Source organism: Artemia sp. Qi Xiang Cuo, chromosome 12 (assembly GCF_049724085.1).
Source record: "Artemia sp. Qi Xiang Cuo chromosome 12, ASM4972408v1, whole genome shotgun sequence".
Classification (NCBI taxonomy): Eukaryota; Metazoa; Arthropoda; class Branchiopoda; order Anostraca; family Artemiidae; genus Artemia; species Artemia sp. Qi Xiang Cuo.
In genome coordinates, this window is record NC_142805.1 from 66,482,274 (window position 1) to 66,501,126 (window position 18,853).

Below are 18,853 nucleotides of genomic sequence, written 5' to 3' on the forward strand. Positions count from 1 at the left end.
TCTTCTATGGTCAGTGCTAATGATTTGATCAGCTGTTATCGTTATACAAGTGTAGTTTACATGATTGTGCACAAAATATGGATTGCTGGGTTTCTGGGTTTTCTATTACTATTAGAAATCTATTTGGAATTTTAGGAATCATTAGGTCAGCAGCTCAGGCCTTTGGCCCTCCAATGTGGAATTAGCTTTGCAGATTTTTACTATTCCCCCCTCCCCCGAAAGGTAAGGTATGTAGGACTTCAGACGCTTCTGAAATAACCGAGAAGATTTTACTGGACTATTGGCGGAAGTAAAGACCCTTGTTGGTGTAGTAGTTTCAATTTACTAAAATGTATCGGTATTTATTTTTTCGTATCTATTGGGATAATTTTGTTCTTTCTGTTTTCCATGAATATACCAAGAAATGGATTTTTCAAAATTTATGGAGTGGGGGGGAATCAATGGGGACCATTTCCCCCATTACTTTGTGCTAGCAGCTAGTCCTCATTAACAACTGAAAAATTCGAAATACATTTTTCAGTTGTTGTTTTTTTTACTTAAGACTCCTGCCGCGTTGAGCCTGGTGTAGAGAGCGTTGTAACTCTGACCGGTCTTCTGCTAAGAGTGGAGCTTCATTAACAGCAATCATATTCATCACCACGAGTTTATTGAGGCTGTCCTTCCACCTTGTCCTGTCTCTGCCTCTTGGGTGGAACCATTCATGAGCTTTTGGGTTAAAATAGTAGACTATTCGAGGCTGAGGTATACGTAGGACGTGTTTGAACTACCCAGGATTACGTTGCGTTGAAATGATGGAGAACGGCATTTGGGAGGTGAGCACAAAAAGCATAGCATCGCTTACAAAATCATCCCGCCAAAGTCCCTCAATCCAACGGATCTGTTTCGTCTGACAGACACCTATCATGTAGCTTTGACTCAGTTAATTTTCAGCCCCACTTTTGCTGCCTCTTCTTTTAGGACTGCCAGAGCGTTATTCAGTTGGCTCATTGAGTTGGTAGCGAAAGTAAGATCATCTGCGAAGTCGGCATCCGTCAAAAAGTAATCTCCAAACTGCAGACCGAAGAGCAGTCGGTTAGTGGTTCATGTCATGACATGGTATGTTTCACAATTGTAAAGTTTTGGGACGGAAACACGCCACTGGCTGACACCGGTTTTGATGCCGAATGTCGTGCTCCGTTTGTCGTTGACTTGGACGCAGCTCTGTCTCTTCGGAAAGCTTTTCAAGCAGCTTGCAGTATTTGTCAGGTAGTCCTGTTGATTGAAGTATCAGGCAGAGCGAGTTTTGATCCACCGAGTTGAACGCAGCCTTGAGGTTTGCAAAGGCTGCATATGCTTTCCTCTCAAATTCTTTCGTCTTCTCTATTAACTGGCGCATGGCAATGGTTTGTTCGACAGTGGATCTCCAGGGCATAAACTCGGCCTGTTTGACTCTCCTTTTTCTTCGGACGATATTCGTGCATCTATCTAACTGGGTCATGGAAAATAGCTTTCCAGGCCCTGAAAGAAGTATTATGCCTCTGTAGTTAGAACAGACTCTTATGCCAGCTCGCCAGTCCTTCGAAGTCCCATTCTGTGCGCTACACTGCAGACAACAGCACCTGGAGCCAAATTAGCATAGCCGCCCCGGCATTCTTAAGAGCTCAGTGGATATTGTGCATACATCTGGCGCTTTGTTGTTCTTCATGCATTTTACTGCTGAGTGGGCTCTTGCGGACGTGAAACAATTTTCTGTACCATTTTTTTTAGCACTTTCTAAGTGCTGGCGGCTTGACTGGTGAGTTCCTGATCAGTTTGCGTTACAGCTTCAGTATTGAGGAGATCTGAAAATTGGTTTTTCCATCGAGTGAACTGGGCAACTTCGTCACTAAGAAACTGGCCATCTACAGAGACAACAGATGCAACCGAGGATGCTTTATAGCCTGTGAGATGACAAAGGAGCTTGTAGAGGTTGTCAACGTCACATTTCTATCCTGAACCATCCAGCTGATTTGCTTTCCTTTCCACAAACAGCTTCTTGTCTCGCTGTATTAGTTTGTTATGAACACCATTCAGGCTTTTGTAGGTTGGTGTGTCACCCAGCTACCTCGCACTACGTCTCTGCCGAATGACCTCAAGCGTATCCAATTAAATACATGCTTTATTAGCAAGCTTATCCGTCCAACATTTGTTGTCGCTTACTCTGGACATTCTTTTTGAATGACAGCCATATTTCCTCACAATTTTCAAATGACAGGAGTGCGTCGAAGAGGATAGAGATATCCTTGGCGTATTTGGACTGTGTCTCCTGATCGCAGAGGTGAGAGACATCTATCTTGACTGGTCTTTGTTCTTCGCGCTGGGCTTTGGGCCTTAATTGAATGTTAGTGACTTTGAGGGGAAGTTAGGTGTTATCCATCTCAGCCGCTCTGTACGCCCTTTAGTTACTAATTGAAAACCTGCAGATCCGTGAGTCGATGATGCAGTCGATCATTTTTCGTGCGGCCGTCATTGCTGTACCATGTATATTTGTGGATGTCCTTCCTGGCGAACAGAGTGTTCATAATCACAAGATTATGCATAGTGCAGAATTTTAGGAGCCTTAGCCCATTGTCATTTAGAGAATATGGCGTAACTGGTCCTTTGATTTGCCTTTACAAGTTGGGGTTGTCGCTCACAGTTGCATTGAGGATACCCTGCATGATGACAGTATCGTGCAAGGATATCCAAGATAGTTCATTCGCCAGGGTGAAGTAGAAAGTGTCTTATGTTTCGGTGTCGGCTTTGTTTTTGGGACATAGCAAAGAAGGACCGGCATTTTTTCTTGCTTGTGACTGAGTTGAGCATTAATGATTCTATTTTTGACGGGAGTGAATGACAGTAGACACTGCTTAGACTTGTCATCAGGAACAAGCCCGACCCTGTTTCTTTCAGTAGTTGTTTGGCCAGGTCCGAGTAGAGGGTGGGGTTGTAAGCCCAAACCTACCAACTCTAGGCCTTGATTCTCATTAGAGCCGGGTTTTACCTAGATATTGACAATCCTAGGGTGAGCTCTCACCCGGATCATGAGGTTGAGGCCACCCTGCTTAGAGAATTTAGTTAGGATAAACCTCATGTCCAAAGGTACGTGGTCAGTACACATGGTTTTCATCATTCTGGACGAATTCCATAACCTCCTTCGCTCCTAAAAAAATGATATTGTGTAATGTAATGAGTGCTTCCACTATCCCTTAATTTTTCGGGGTTTCGCCATTTTTTCCCCTCCCCAAAAAACCTGGATTCTCCAATATCTTGAAATAAGCAAATATCAACACAAAACACGGTTTTATATCTTTTCATTTACATATCAAAAGATTTAGTACAATATAAGTCCACTCTTGCGTCATTGATTTTTCTATTAGCATCAAGATAAAAAAAAATATTGCATTATTTTAACGTTTTCACTCATAAGGCTATGAGAACCTCTAATTTAATTTCAAAATAGATGGAAGCAATCTATGAAAAAAATGTACTAGAATGTAGTTTTCAAAAATTTATGTGTATTTTTTTGGGTAATGTTCGATCAAAAATGCTTAGATGAATCGACTTTATTTTGGCAATACTGTTCAGAATCTCAGTATTTAAACGCAGATAGAGAAAAAATTGCGAAAATAAATCCTTCCATTCTGCAAATTTTGGGGGGAATTGAAAGGTTAAAGTTTTGTCGACAATTTGGCTGTATGTCTGGCAACATTGATTTTTTTCATTCTAGGACTCCAAATGGAACTCCTGTTAAGGACAAAACTACTGATTCCAATGACCATGGTGCTATACTGGCCAAGGCCCTGGCAAAGAGGTTCCAGTCGTTTAACCAACAGGTAACAATTAACTTGTTTCTCTTATTAACTTTCAGAGAACGATTTTTTTTTTTTTTTTTTTTTTTTTTTTTTTTTTTTTTTTTAGTACACCCTCGCAAGCCACGCTTTTGATGTGCTGCTGATTGATTTTGTCTCTGTTTTTTCTTAATATATTGTTATTACTACTACTACTATAAAGAATAAAAGATAAATATAAAATGAATCAATAAAGTGCAAAATTAATAAATAATCTATGAATAAAATTTTAAATATAATAAAATGAAAAATTATTGAAATCTTTCTTGATAATCCAGAATTTAGTCCGATTGGAAGGGTGTAGTGCACTGAGTCCTTGTACCACTGTGCAAGCTGATTCATCCCCTCTGTTTCAGAGCCTTAATCTTTGACTGATTGACTAAATTAATTTTCACAAGTACACCTTTGCTTTACGTCTGGAAGCCTTTATGAGTGGGAAAACAAATCATATAAAAATGATATATAAATATAAATAAGCATAATAGTATAAATAAAAAGGAAAACACGAAATAAAAAACAAACGACAAACCAAGAAAAAAATCACATTAATTATCACAGTAATTATCAAAATGTAATTATCACATAAATCACAGTAATTATCAAAATGACAAATATTCATGTTGCAAGAAAATCAAATAAAATCAGGATAACTGTCCTGTGTTTCTGGTAGGCTATGTAACAATAATGTAATAGTGTATGATTTTTAGCAAATCAAGACAGGACCGTGTCCTTGATGTTACATTATTATGTAAATAACGACAAAGACCATGGTACTAGGCTCCCCCACGTTTATTACTCCCCCAGGTTTTATTTAAAGTCGAAAGTGATTTGAGACAAACCAGCCTGTGTCATAGAACCTTAGAACATCTGATCGACTTTTCGAGTTACCTAATTGTACTTTTTCTGTGATTGCTCGGTTTTGCGCATGTGGGAATTTTACATGGGGGGGGGGCCTGGCCCCCGTTTATATGCATGTAATAAATTTTTCAGTTTACAATTTGAATTTCTTTTTAATCTCACCGATTATAGTGATCGAAACTTTGAATTTAACTGCAGAATGTATTTTGGGTAATCTATAAAATGTACTGACTCTTTTTTTTTTTAAACGGTTTTTAACAAAATTGCTGTAGAAAAAGGAGTTTAATTTTGTTTAATCCGCTCGAAATCTAAGTATTTAAACATACCTAGATAGAAAACATGCCAAAATAAACCCTATCTTATTTCCACATTTAAAATCCAAAATATTGAAGCGTTTAAGTTTTAATCATTTAAAAAAAAAAAAATCCGTAGTCTGACTTGGGTTGTCTTTTTTCGAAATATTTTCTAACAATGTTTGACAATGTGTAAATCTCTTTTTTAAATTTCTGGGAATAATATTAGTCAGTTTCAATCAAAAGCGAAATTCTTGACCTCTTATCTTATTTGTGTTCTCTATTTTTTATTTTTATTTTTTTCCAAAGTGGGCTAAATATCCCAAACACCTCTCCTTGAACACAGGTGCAAGATGGCATGGAAACGAATGTCCAAATTCAAATCAAATCAAAATTGATGGTAAAGTCCATCGGAACCCTTAACTTTTTGTTTTTATTTAGTGAGACCTTCAAAAAAGGCTTTCAGGAATATTTATTCTACCAAGCATGAAATTGCACTAGGGTTGAAAATATAATTACCTTATTTAATTGTTATTTAGTCCTTATTGGTACTATTTACCTTCGATTTTCTTAGTTTTGAAGATTTATGGTTCTAACCTCTCTAGTTAGCATTTGCTAACTGGATTTGATTTTCTTACTTTTTGACATTTTATAATTTGCTTTTTGACGTTTTAGAGTTTGATTTTTAGCATTCGTCAGCGTCATGGACTAGTAGCATAGCTTATCGAAATCTTTCCAAGATATTAATTGTTAGAGTGCCAAGAACATCAAAGTAAAAACCCCTTCTTTCCCCCTGAACCCATCTTAGATCTGTTCATACTCGAAAATTTGATTTTCTAAGTTTTTCATTTGATCATTTCAAAGTTCTAACATTAACAATTCATGAATCCTTGGTGACAACTACACTTTCAGAAGGAAGCTATACCTGATTTAGCCATTTGATGCCATATATTTTCAGCTAATGTTTTCCTGTTTTTTCATCCATGCTTCTTTCTTTCTTTTTTAACTTGACCGCCGCTACTACCAAAAGTTGTATAACTGTATTTGGAGGTTTTTTCTTTAAAAATCGAATTGCCTATATTTCCTAATTGTCAAAGATTTACTGTCCTGGTCAATACGTATTAATTCTAGTAAAAGCATGAAATTTCCTCTTGAATACTATTTGTATTTTTTAGATGGATTCACCTGACCGGGCAAAGTTGGAAAATGATTCTGGTTTCGATTCTCCTGACGAATCTTCAAAGCCCCAAAGACGGGCGTCCATGGTTGTTACATCGTTTAGTTTAGGTTCATCGGGTTTAAAGAGATCTGTAAAAAGGGAACTGAAAGTGCCAGACAAGTCAAACGAGTCTCCTTCGTCACCTCCACCGGTAAAGAACTCATTCCTAATTTGATCTAATTGTTTGTTCTTATATTTTCTAAAGCTACATAAATAACACTTTTCAGAATGAATAAAACGTGTGTAAATCCAGAAAAAAAGTGAATTCAAAATATTTATTTAAATTAACCATATTGTAGAAAGATGTTATAGCACTTGAAATGTATTTCAAACTCTTATGAACAAGTTAGTACAAAATCATATCCACACTTCCGTCCAGCTCGACTTGTGAGCCTAAAATTGTGTTTGGTCTAAAAATAAGTCCAGACAAGTCTCATTCACCCAAAAATTCGATGCTTGGCCGAAAAAATGCGTAAGCAGGCTTTTAGCTCTAGGATCTATAATTTGGTGTCAAACATCAAGAGGCATTTTTGTCTATGCATTGACAAAATTATTATTTTGTTATTTATTATTATGACCAAGTTATTATTATGACAAAATTTATTTATGACAAAATTATTTATTATTATTATTTATCATAATTATTATGTTTACTTAAAAGTGGCGCTCACCTACGCCTATGCATTGACATATATGTCTAAGAAGTTAATACGTGCCTATCCAGAAATGCACATTGGAGCATGGACGTATGCCAGTGAACGCTGCCGAAGAGTCAAAATATTAGAGAAAAAAAAAATTACCAAAAAAAGTATTAGAAAAAAAAGATTAAGCCTAAAAACTAGTATTGGAGTCTTACAAAAGAAGAATTTATCAATTTAATATATCATCTTCTTCTTCGAAGCAAGGGTTTAAGTGAGCATTTGTTGTAAGATGTTCAAAATGTTCCAAATGCCCCTCACACCGTTAATCCTCACACTGGATCGTTGCAAACCTCTCAATCAGATTTTCTTAGTGTTGTAATTGTGTTACCAGTCTTTTTTAGACGCCTTACCTATCAGCAGGTAGGAAAATACCTCACATCAGTCCCTGTTATTCTATATTTGGCAGAATACGCGTTTTCTCAGAAATAAGTTTAAAAGCTAATATTATAATCGTAAGAAAAAAGAAATAATGCATTTAATGTATCATCTTCTTCTTCGAAGCAAGTGTTAAATGAGCATTCGCTAAATAAGATACTCAAAAAGTTCCTAATACTCCTTTCGGATAGACTTATTTTTGCAGTGGATTGTCGAAAACCTCTCAGTCAGCTTTTCCAGTCGCGTGTAAACGCCCGTTATCCTTGTGGAGGAAAATACGTAACATTAGTATTTGTTATTTCCCTATTTGGCACAATGCTCATTTTTCAGAAATAAGGATGGACAATAAAATAAATTATTCTTTTTAATTTTAAAATTTTATTTCAAATTTTGGACATGAACAGATAAAAATAAAATTTATAATAAGACTAAAAACTAGATATTTCCAATGTTCTCCATTCTCAGAAGATATAAAATCAAACCTTGAAGGGCCTCACTTCCTGGACGAGATCAGGCAAAACAAAGTCAACCTATTTGGTGGTAATCGAGATGAAAGGACTATCGTAGAGTGAATTGCACAAACAGAGAAGCAAATCTCCTTGACCTTCCAGGTTCCGGTCCTATAGTATTATCTGACCTAACAGTTGGACAAAGGTTAAACGCCTTGGGTGAAATGAACCTTAGTTTTTCTTATTTCAATAAATTATCATAAATAGAGTTCAAACCAAAATCACCTGCGTCTCTATTTAAAGCTATATTCTTTAAATGGTTTTGGGTGCAGTTAAATTTTGGATGTACTAGTATCTTGTTAAAAATAAAGCTAATAAAGTAACTCTCTTTGTTTTTCCCTTTGTGTTTTCCCTTTAAACCATCTAATTAATATAGGTTTAATTATTTATTTACTGTATCTCTAATCTATCTTTCAACTTAATAGTTACCGAAACGTAATTGGAGGTCGTTGAGGTATGGCATATTTTTATCATTTGCATTTGTGCTTATCAACTTCAGTTTAAGTTAAGCAAAAAAGAAGTTCTCTCTCCTTTTTTCTCTTTCATTCATATTATGATCTATTATGTAATATTTAAACTGTATATCAAAAAGTCAATGAGCCCCATTCAGAGCATTTTAAATTTTTTATTTGAATATTTTACTTTTAGTCGGGGAAGTGGTTAATAACGAAAAAAATTGCATAGAAAGTGCAATTTGGAATTTTACCCCTCCCCCCCCCCCTCTCTCCTCACCAACCTGCGTACATCCCTGTCACAAGGTGTGTCAAAAACCCCATTCAGATTATATATCGATCTTGACTTAACTTTGCTTTGTTTCTTGGTAATTGACTCCCTACCTCAGACAAATATTTTAATCCCTCCTGCCACTTTGACAGTTAAACTTGTACTGGTTTTGAATGCACTCAAAATGTCTACAAAGATCTAGCATTTATATGCAATATTTTGGGAGAAATAACATTTTTCCAAGACCCTAATTACATTGCTCTGATCACAGGTAACCAAAGCTATCATCTGATGTCTCCTAAAACCCCACGTAGGCTTTCAGCAAATACACGTCCTAAACAGAGAACTATTTTTCTAGCACCAAATAAAGTTAAGCCACGAGTAATATTACAGAGAATTACTTTTGAAACGTAATGTGACTAAAAATTTTGTTGTTCTTCTAATTGGCTTAGAATTTCACACAGCAGAACCAATCAAGTGGAGTTTAACTTTCCGTTCTTTTTAACGGCGTAAAATTTCTCTCTTTGCTGAAACAAGGAATGAGATGACTGGCGTACGAAAATATGTCACGGATGTAAAAATTCAAGCACGTTTTGTCACGGAATCTCTCTTTTCCTCTATGGTAATAAGCTTAAAACAATACTTGTTTTGTTTACTTGGTATATAAATAAATACATTCTTTTAGTATTATTTATTATATTTACTCTTACTAATATTTTATTTGTGGCTTCACCGTCAATTTTTTCCATGACAAAAATAGATAAACAGGAAAAGTCTTTTATCACTCCGTTGTATTTTGATAGCCTCATTCAACTTTTTTTGTAGTGTTTATTTATTAAAGAGAACTCTCAATTTAGTTATGAATTTAATCATTCTTGTCAAATTGTTCAGCTTCCAAAATGATGAGTGCATTTGAATATTCCTTATCCAGCTACCCCTAACTTCCCCGACTATAGTCTACAAGAGATAATAAGGAATTACACGTGCTTGCTGAAACGCCTATGAACAACAAGTGAATCACAACAATGGTCAGGTGTACTCTATTGTAATTGTAGCTTATTCACACATCCCTCAAGGTTTGCCACAAAAATTTCGGTCTCCTTTTGTTCTCTGCATATAATTTCATATATTTTTTTTTTACCATTTTTGAAACGATGAAATTGTTTGTTGACGTATAACGTCACGTATCCTGTATTTTCCTGTATTTCTCGTGAAACGCTAAGAATAAGTAATTCGAGCTTGTCGGATAGTATTATTATTAGTAAAGCTGGACCCACTTTCTTTGGTGGTGGTTTCTCGTCATATGGCACGTAAACTGAACTAAATACCGCACGGCCACGGATAAATAATCTTGGCCACGGATAAGTGATCTTGCTATTCCTATAGTCACTAAATACGTTTCGTGGGAAATTGTGTTGACTGAAGCTAGATGGCACTAGGGAGAGAGGAATCTCAGATTCAAGTGACCAAAGTAAAGACTGTTTTTGTTTTTTTAGCTGCCTTCTAACCTGACCATTTGCACCAATATGCACCAAGAGAAAAATTGCACCAGTGTAGTTGAAGAGGGTGAAAAGGCAACTCTGATTAGGGATGCAGATGGGGACGTTGCTTATTGTGGTGAGAGAATACTTGAAAATCATTCGAGACTAGAAAAGCTCTAGTCTCATTATTCACTACACGGGGCTGTGATTGAGGATAGTTTCAGTTCATGCTCTGTTGGGCTTCAAACTTAAATTGAAAAATTTTCAAACTTAAATAAGTTTAAAATTTATTTAAATTAAAGCTGAAATTGGATTTATTTTTTTTTATTTTTCATAATCGGTTGCCACCTTATTTTCTTTTGTCTTTCTTTTCTTGTTGTTCTTCCTGTGTTCTTTGATTATTATTTCACATAACGTTGACGTTGCGGGAGTAAAATACATTCATGTTTTAATGGGAGTAATACATTCATGTCTTATTATGCTCTTTGAATCGTGTTATCTCACACAGTGTAGACGTTGTAGTAGTAAAATACTCGACATTTATATGAGGATACTTTTATATCGAATACATTTATAGATACATTTTATAGAATACATTTATATCGAGAATACTCGACATTTATATGAAAATTCTTTTATATCGAATACATTTATAGATACATTTTATAGAATACATTTATATCGAGAATACTCGACATTTATATGAGAATTCTTTTGTATCGAATACATTTTATAGAATACATTTATATCGAGAATACTCGACATTTATATGAGTCTAATTTTGTTTGTCTACTTATAGTTTGGACAACATCTTCTGAGAAAAACGTCAAATTTGCGAAAAGTAGCAGAAAATGAAACTAATCGCTAATTTCCAAGTGGATAATTAGTTCAATTACAACCAGTTGATGGTTAGTTTAATTATTAGCAATACGAATTAGTGTGTATTTTTTTATTCTCGTTGCATTTTTACTTCAGTGATATTCCAGGCCATTTTGTTCCGTTTCATTTAAATTGTATGTTATTTTTGCGTTCTTATTTGCCAAATATAAGCTCTATTACAGCTAAGGGTGGGGGCAACGAATGTGGACCCCAAAACAGTTAGCTACCTGGCACCTCAAGATATCTGAAAGATATCAATTATAATAATGCATTCTCAATATTGATTCCTTGTTACTTTGGGGAGGGCTACTTTTATTTACTTTTCATCCCAAGTAATTTTCAATAATCTATAGTTCAAGGACGAAATTAGAAGTAGTCAGAAAATTGTTTTTATCTTGGATCCATGCAAGGGTTTTACCTAGATTTTTGGCTTGGGAGGAAAATGCGGTCATTTTAAATGGAATTTTTCGCCTCTTGAGGGGGCTCCAACCCCCCTTGACTTTCCGCTCCTGTCCCTGATAACTGTATTTTAGATGCACGTCCTCTTTGACTATTGACATTAATATTTAAGCACGTGTTTGTGCATTTATTTTTCTCTTTTCTTTTTAATCAACTTCATTCTAGTTCAATTTTTACCCCGGCCTGAGGTTCAACTTCCGCAGTAGAATTTCTGTAAAGAATTTTAATCGATATATCATTATTCTTATTATTTGTTTATAACTTAGCACTTCAGAAGTTATTCCTACCAAGTTTGATTTTGAATTTTATGATTTGCTTGCATATTTAAGTATATTTAAATTTTTTTAATTTACTCAACGAGTTCCATGAAGCATCTATACTATCCAAATATTTACTCACACATTGTTATATTTTTTTTCTCTTGTAGCTCAGTAAATTCGTGACAAATAACTAAAATTTCACACAAATAAATCATTTTGAATTTAATACCATGCTTACCATATGAAAATAAGGTACTCTAAGAAAGCAATTTTATTTTTCATATATTGCAACTCGTGCAGGAGCAATGTAAACGAAATGTGAAAACTTGTTAGTGACGCATTAATCAAGTCCAAAACCTTAAAAACTTGTACTCTATTCTTGAATGCCTTAATAAATGATGATTCAATCTCGAATTATGGCCTAGTGACATAGAAAAAGATATATATAAGTATATATGGCTTTTGGAATAATTTTATTATTGTGACTTAATCTTAAAATTTTCTTCTTTTCATATAATCTTTCAGTTACTTGGAAAAATTAATAATGCGTAATTTATTGGTTTTATTAATTTCATTTTAAATGCTATTTTAGTAATGTACTTAGAATTTTAACATGATTCGTGAATTTCAACGTGCATGTTGTTTATAAATTTGTGCCAATTTTTCTTCTAAAGTTAAGAAAAAAAAACCAAATCCACGAAAATGATTGCTTTTAAGTTTTCATAAAGGGGAAAGGGTTTTCATGTTTGTGTTTTCTTCTTGATTTTTTATCTTAACGTTGATGGGAAATTTCATTCCATACCAGAAAAAGATGTATCCGTTTACAAAAAATAGGGTACTTGTGTATTAGCCAGTACACACTCGAGATGTGAAGTTAGGTTAATCCTAATAAAATATAACCTTGATATAACCTTTTGTTTATATAATAATAAAATTTTGGTTATATATTTGCATATAATGGGGAGGGGGTGGGTGTGTTGGTAAAGTATTTGGACAGTGCCCCTAACCCCGCCCCCTCTAATATACAAATATATAGCCCAAGTTATATAAGTACAATGCATTGTGTCACCTTTGTAGCTATGAAACGGTTATCTGATATCTAAAATAAACGTAATTCTTTCAACTAATACACAAATACCAAAAATAGTTTATCTTGTTTAAAATCCTTTTTTTTTTATCAAAAATAAATGAGGCTCAATTTACGTTCCCTCCTCTCAGTTTACTCATTACTACCCCCAATTGATCAAAGGGAAAACCCGTATCTTTACCACATCTTACATATCAATACACTCTAGAATAATTTAGGCAAAGTTTTTATTTCCAATTTTTACAGTTTCTCTCTATCATTTGCACAAAATAACACTTTTCAACTTAAAAAATTATTTCTAAGCTCACCTCAATTTCGTATTTCAACTTACCTGCAACATTTCCTTTTGCCCAATTTCCTCGAGTCAGGCAATTAATACAACCCCCTAAAATAATCTAGTATAGTTCCCCATATCTTTGCCCTCTCCAAGACTTTGTTTCATCTCTCTCTATAGATTTTCGCCACCTTTTCCATTCAGCCGGTTAGGCCTTCCCTCCATTTGACGTGACTATTTTCTCTATTGCTTGCTCGCGCATTAATGGAAAACACTGACACTAAATCACATAATTCATCTTTTCAAATTAAAGATTTTTCCAGACCCACCTCAATTTCATACCATTCTTTGTTTTCTCTGAGCAATCATTACCCGCATCCTCTTCAAAATTGTGGATTTCTTCATGCATTTCAACTTAACACCACTGTCTTCTTTGACAGTCGGTCTTTTTGCCTTTTCAGGATCCTTACAAGTAAACAGATTTAGCGGCTTTTTGTTAAAAGAAAAAAAAATCTGTTAAACTTTAAATTTGTTATCCGTAGAGGGGGGAACAAGTAGTTCAACTTCTTCTATATCTGGATCGACCGTTTACGTTCGCATAATAAGACTTGCTATTATTATCTGAAAATTGTTAGGTTTTGTTGCACATTTTTGGCATTCAAACGTGACATTCTGCAATAATGTGAAAAAACTGCTTCTCTTACATCCTGTACAAGAATTCTGTTTTATTTTTTAGGTGATTCATATATGCATTACCTCTTGTTCTTTGTAAGGATGTACGTTTAATTTTATACGTGAACATTGTTGGTAGTCCCATTTCAATTCTTTTTTTATGTTTATATTCATAAAAAGAGGAGGGGCTTGAATTTCTCAGATGCATAATGAACACTGAAGGCCTGCATTAAAGCCCTAGTTTAAAAAAAAATTCAAGACCTATATCATCAAGTAGGTAACAAATATATGATTCCTATTTGAATTTGAAATATATATTCTGTATGCCTTAAGATTTTCCTTATGGCTTTTTAGAATTTTTGTTGAGAAAAGCTATGCTTCTCAATAAACCATAAATGCACTTTTGTTTTTCTGAAAATGTGACTAATTGTAATATTTTATAGTCATCTCCTGACAGAAACGCCTAAGTAGTAAAGAACCAGCTTTATGAAAATTCAGTTTCAGATTATAACTTCTATAAGACTTTTTTAAAACGTCATATAATGATAGTTCAAAGCTAATGAGACCATAAAATATTAATTCTATCAGGTTGTAGCCGTAGATATACCCATGCCTAGAAACTTGGTGGGGGGGGGCTTTGGCTCATACCTGCCCGTTGCAAGGCCTTCTTTAGGAGTTGCAATCCTAAGGTAAATATAGTCAACAAATTCAAATTCACAAATTCAGTTTTGTATTGCTGTGTGGCCTCAGGTGGTGACTTGTTTATAGTAGCAGTTGTTGTTGATGAAAAGAGGCTATTAAAGCTAACACAGCCCAAAGGACAAATCTAAACCTGGTAGTTAGACAAAGTGGTTGGGTGGCCATATAGCTAAATTCCAATCGCCAAAAATGTTGAACCGGGAAAATTAATCCAAAAGAGTTCAAAAATAAAACATGCTGCTGTAAATACGTTGTACAAGCAATACTACTGAGCCACTTGTAAAACTATTTTATTTAGTTTTTCTGTTGTTATGCGTATCAAAACATGCTAAATATTGAGGGTATCATAAATCTCAGCGACTCCAAATACGGGTAATCAACATATTAATTAAGTTATCTATTGTGTTTACTTAGATAAGTTGTTAGTAGTATTTGGATCTTGTCCAAGTGTATTACCGCTTTTCTATTTAGAGGGCTGATAACCTTATGGGGGCTTAAATAGGTAAAATTTTTAATTTGTAAAACATTCATCTTTTACGCTGAGCATCAGCGTTGCCAACGCGATACAATCACACCGTTTTTGGTACTATTTAGAGATCCTTATACAATTCGATTGGAAAAATTTGTTGGTACAATACAAATTGTTCAGTACATTTGGATTTTACTTGATCCTTTGTGACTTGGATATCTGTTCAAATTTTATGGAAATTTTCTTCTTGTTGCGGCAAATTTTAACCCACTGTTCAGATAGTATAAATTAGTCTCTCGTCGTGCAATTTTAGTTGGAAAACTGTTACAGTTTATTTCAAAGCGTTGGCAACGCTGCTGAGTGTGTTATTATAGTCGTCATCAAGGGTCAAAATTTGTATTAAGAATCTAAAATGTATTGTGGTCGTAGTGTGGGAAATTGCATATGTTGATTTTGTTGAAGTTACCTTATTTAGTTGTCATATTTACCATGTCACCGATTTTGGTGAAAGCTGCCTCCAAAAGAAATACCTTTTAATGTTTATGCCCCCTTTGAAATATATCATTTTGTGACTAGCCTACAGCTTTAACTAATCACAGAAAGGATACCAATGTAATTCGAGAAATGATTGGCATCTTATGTTGAAACTTTAAAACTACAGGACTAGAGAAAAAATTACAAAATTAACGTAATTTTATTGACACTTATTATATTAAAATATTATAATTAATGCTGAAATTAGCAGAACGAACATAAACCTTAATGTTTCCCATTTTTTTAAAGAGACACTTTAGAAAAACATGTTTTTATTTTAGAAAAACATGTTTTTATTTTGTTTTTATTTTCTGCTAAATCATTACTCTGATGAACTTCTCTCTCCCTATTATTCATTTTCTAGACTGATAGAAAAAGTGAAAAAAAAAGTCTTTGCTGTCTCCCTTAATCACTGTAGACTGTACCGTCTACTTTTTCCAAACATGAAACACATTTGATACCGCGTCTAAAGACTCTAAGCCATGTCGTCACGGCCTAGTTCAGTTGCTACTCGGCAAAAAAAATAGGTTTTCCATAGGCATACCGTGATGTGTACATCAGAATCGTGCATGCATTGCCGCAGTTCAGTTTTATTTAATGATTTTGACTAAAATTGGGAAATATATTCTTAATTTTGCCACCATGGGAGCAATAAAGTAGGATATTTCAAATATTTTTGTGTCTATTTGGATTTGAAACTCAGTTTAACCAGTATTTTACACACAAAATTTCTGAAAAGTGTTTCAGGTATATTTTATATGATTACGTCGTATCAGTGAGCTAGAAGACCTAGCTCACCTAAATTTAAAGCATAGGCCTACTACACAGGAGAGCGGAAAAAATTGAAAAATACGAATTGTTTTAAGATAAATATTGTTTAATACTTACAAAGTAAAAATAACACAAATTCAAAAAAAAAAAATGAATGCAATAACGTTGAGTAGAAGAGGTACAAAGGAGGCTACTCAGATGTGGGAAACCGAAAATATCATCAAATAGTAAAAAAAAAATAAAAGAAGATAATATCCTAATGAAAGGCAAATGATATATTCTACTATAGCTTGTGAATTGTATATTTGTTTGGCATTAAAGGTACACTGAAAAATGGACATCAAAAGATCTCTTCTACAACTAATTGTATAAGTGTCAAAGAGATTGTCTGTCCATTTTGGAAAAAAAAACTCTTTTAAACAGTAGCGTCAATTCTTGAAGAATTAGGCGGGGAAAGGGTAAAATGTATTTCTAATATCTAGGGGGGTAAATTTGTCGTTTTTTTTTTAAATAAAAATACCTAAAGAGGCAATTTTCAGTTAAAAATACCCCAAAATATGTATGTTTCAAGATCTGAGGGGACAAAATAATTTATATGGGTACAGCCTCCCCCCCCCCCTAAAATTTGTGCCTCAGCTTTAAAATTTTTCGAGAAGCAAATAGATTAGAAAGGCGGTTGGACCAGTTGATAGAAACTATTTATTTTGAGGGGGTTGGCTTTAAATACAACTTGTCCAAATATCTATTGTTTAACACATCACAGGTTGCCACAGCCTAACTATACACAGTTGTAGGATCAAGGGAATTCCTTGATATTTTTTTTTCTTTTTAACAGAAAAATTAGATGCTTGGGTCTAAAAACACGCATTTTTCACTATTGTTGGCTTCTGTCCCCTAAATGAATCATTTTATTCCCTAAGGCTTTTAGCTGAATGTATTTATGAATAAACAGTCCAAATGGAAATGGACTGAAAATGGTTATGGTGGGTATAAAAACAATAGTCGCTCTTTTTTCTGACCGCCCTCTCCCCAAATTTTCGACGAGACTTTGCCTGTTTGTCAAGCAAAATTGAACAAAAAAAATTAAAACAGGGACGCAACGAACATTTTTTCCAATTGTTTTTTTTTTTTATTAAGATACCAAAAAAAATTATTTTTCAAAATCAAATGAAAGGGAGGGTAATTTTGATGTTTGTTCACTAAAAATGCGAAAAAAGGTATTTTTCACTATCTAGAAAGGGTAAGAAAAATCCAGGAGAATTTTCTCCTCCCCCTATTACATTCCTGAATGAAAATATGCGTTTTTTTAGCTCTCCCCGAAAAGTGCAGCACTACCCGAATACATACCCAAATTGTTCGGAGATTACTTAAGCACTCTTCTAAAATATCAAAAGCGCCAGGAGGGGAAAATGGGGTTCCATTTAAAAAATATCCTCACTGAAATGCTGAAGCTGTAATTTGCAAGAATTACGCTAGTCTCAAAATAAGGTAGCGACTTGTAAGAGGTAAATTGACGACAACACTGCCCCTAATAGTAAATTAATATAATCAAGAGGTTTTTAGTTTTTAAAAGCACAATTTTGAAATCACAAATAAAAGAATAAATGAAGATGACTAGGTTTTTTCAAAAAGTTTTATTCCAGCATTAGTTCATATTTACTAAAGAAAGATATTCATTAAACCTCTCTAGTAGTATCAAAAAGAAAAAAACTGTTTTCAAGCTTGACTTCATCAGTTATTCGGAACTGATAAATAAGGTTCTTCCGTGAATGGTATGTGCTCTTTTTTACTAAGTGCCTATATATTATGTAGCTAGTCTAATAGTGTCTATAAGAGTTCATTAAGCAATATAATGCTAAGAAAGTGGAGATGGTTGATCTTATGGTTCCTGTAATATCTTGACTGTCATCAAAATTTGTAATGAATAGTAGGCAAAATTTTATTTTTTATCTTTTGTGATGATTTGATTTCTTAGTGTATGTTATTATGTGCTTTTTAATAAATCAGTTGCGGTTTTACTTTTGTGATTTGTGTATGTTGCTGAAATTTAATTTCCAGGTGATTGAGGGGAAGAAAAATGTTTCTTGAGAATGGCATAAAACACGTGTTGATCGTAAATATATATATATATATATATATATATATATATATATATATATATATATATATATATATATATATATATATATATATATATATATATATATATATATATATATATATATATATATATATATATATATATATATATATGCTGTCCTATTCGAAATGTGGATGACCTCATGTTCAGGGTTCCACCCGTAGTGATTTATCACTATTTCTAGTGATTTTTTGTATTGCCTAAACAAAAAATACTAAATACTAAATCAACACAAAGCACATAAATCATTAGGTTATTGAAAAAAATCACTACATCAACCAGAAAATCAAGAAATCTAGTGATTTTTTTCACCGGTGGGAACCATGCTCATGTCATTCAATTTCTTTGCCTGTCCATCCTAAGTTTCCATAAAATGAATTTTCTTATTTACATTATTATGCATGTGGTATCTTTAATCATTATATGCGTAACCAAGACGGTTTTGGGGGGTTTAGACCCTTCCATCTGTCTGAAAATAAACATTAATATAATTTTTCCTTTAAGTATTTAGTTTTCCTGTTTTCCTTTAAATATTTGATATATTTATAACGGTAATTCGTGGGAATTCAAGAATCACATTTTCTATGTCTTCAGCATAGTTA

The 18,853-nt window shown here is 33.9% G+C and overlaps 1 protein-coding gene across 1 annotated transcript in view; it reads left to right on the forward strand.

Moving 5' to 3' along the window:
* The window catches only part of LOC148946416 (mitochondrial fission regulator 2-like), a 55,937-nt gene extending 37,814 nt beyond the window's left edge, over nucleotides 1-18,123 (forward strand). The window contains exons 6-8 of the mRNA XM_089098449.1: nucleotides 3,728-3,833; nucleotides 6,175-6,369; nucleotides 10,807-18,123. Coding sequence (XP_088954575.1) covers nucleotides 3,728-3,833; nucleotides 6,175-6,369; nucleotides 10,807-10,875 — 370 coding nt within the window. The 3' untranslated portion in view covers nucleotides 10,876-18,123. The remainder of the gene's footprint in view (nucleotides 1-3,727; nucleotides 3,834-6,174; nucleotides 6,370-10,806) is intronic.
* Nucleotides 18,124-18,853: the final 730 nt, after the last annotated feature.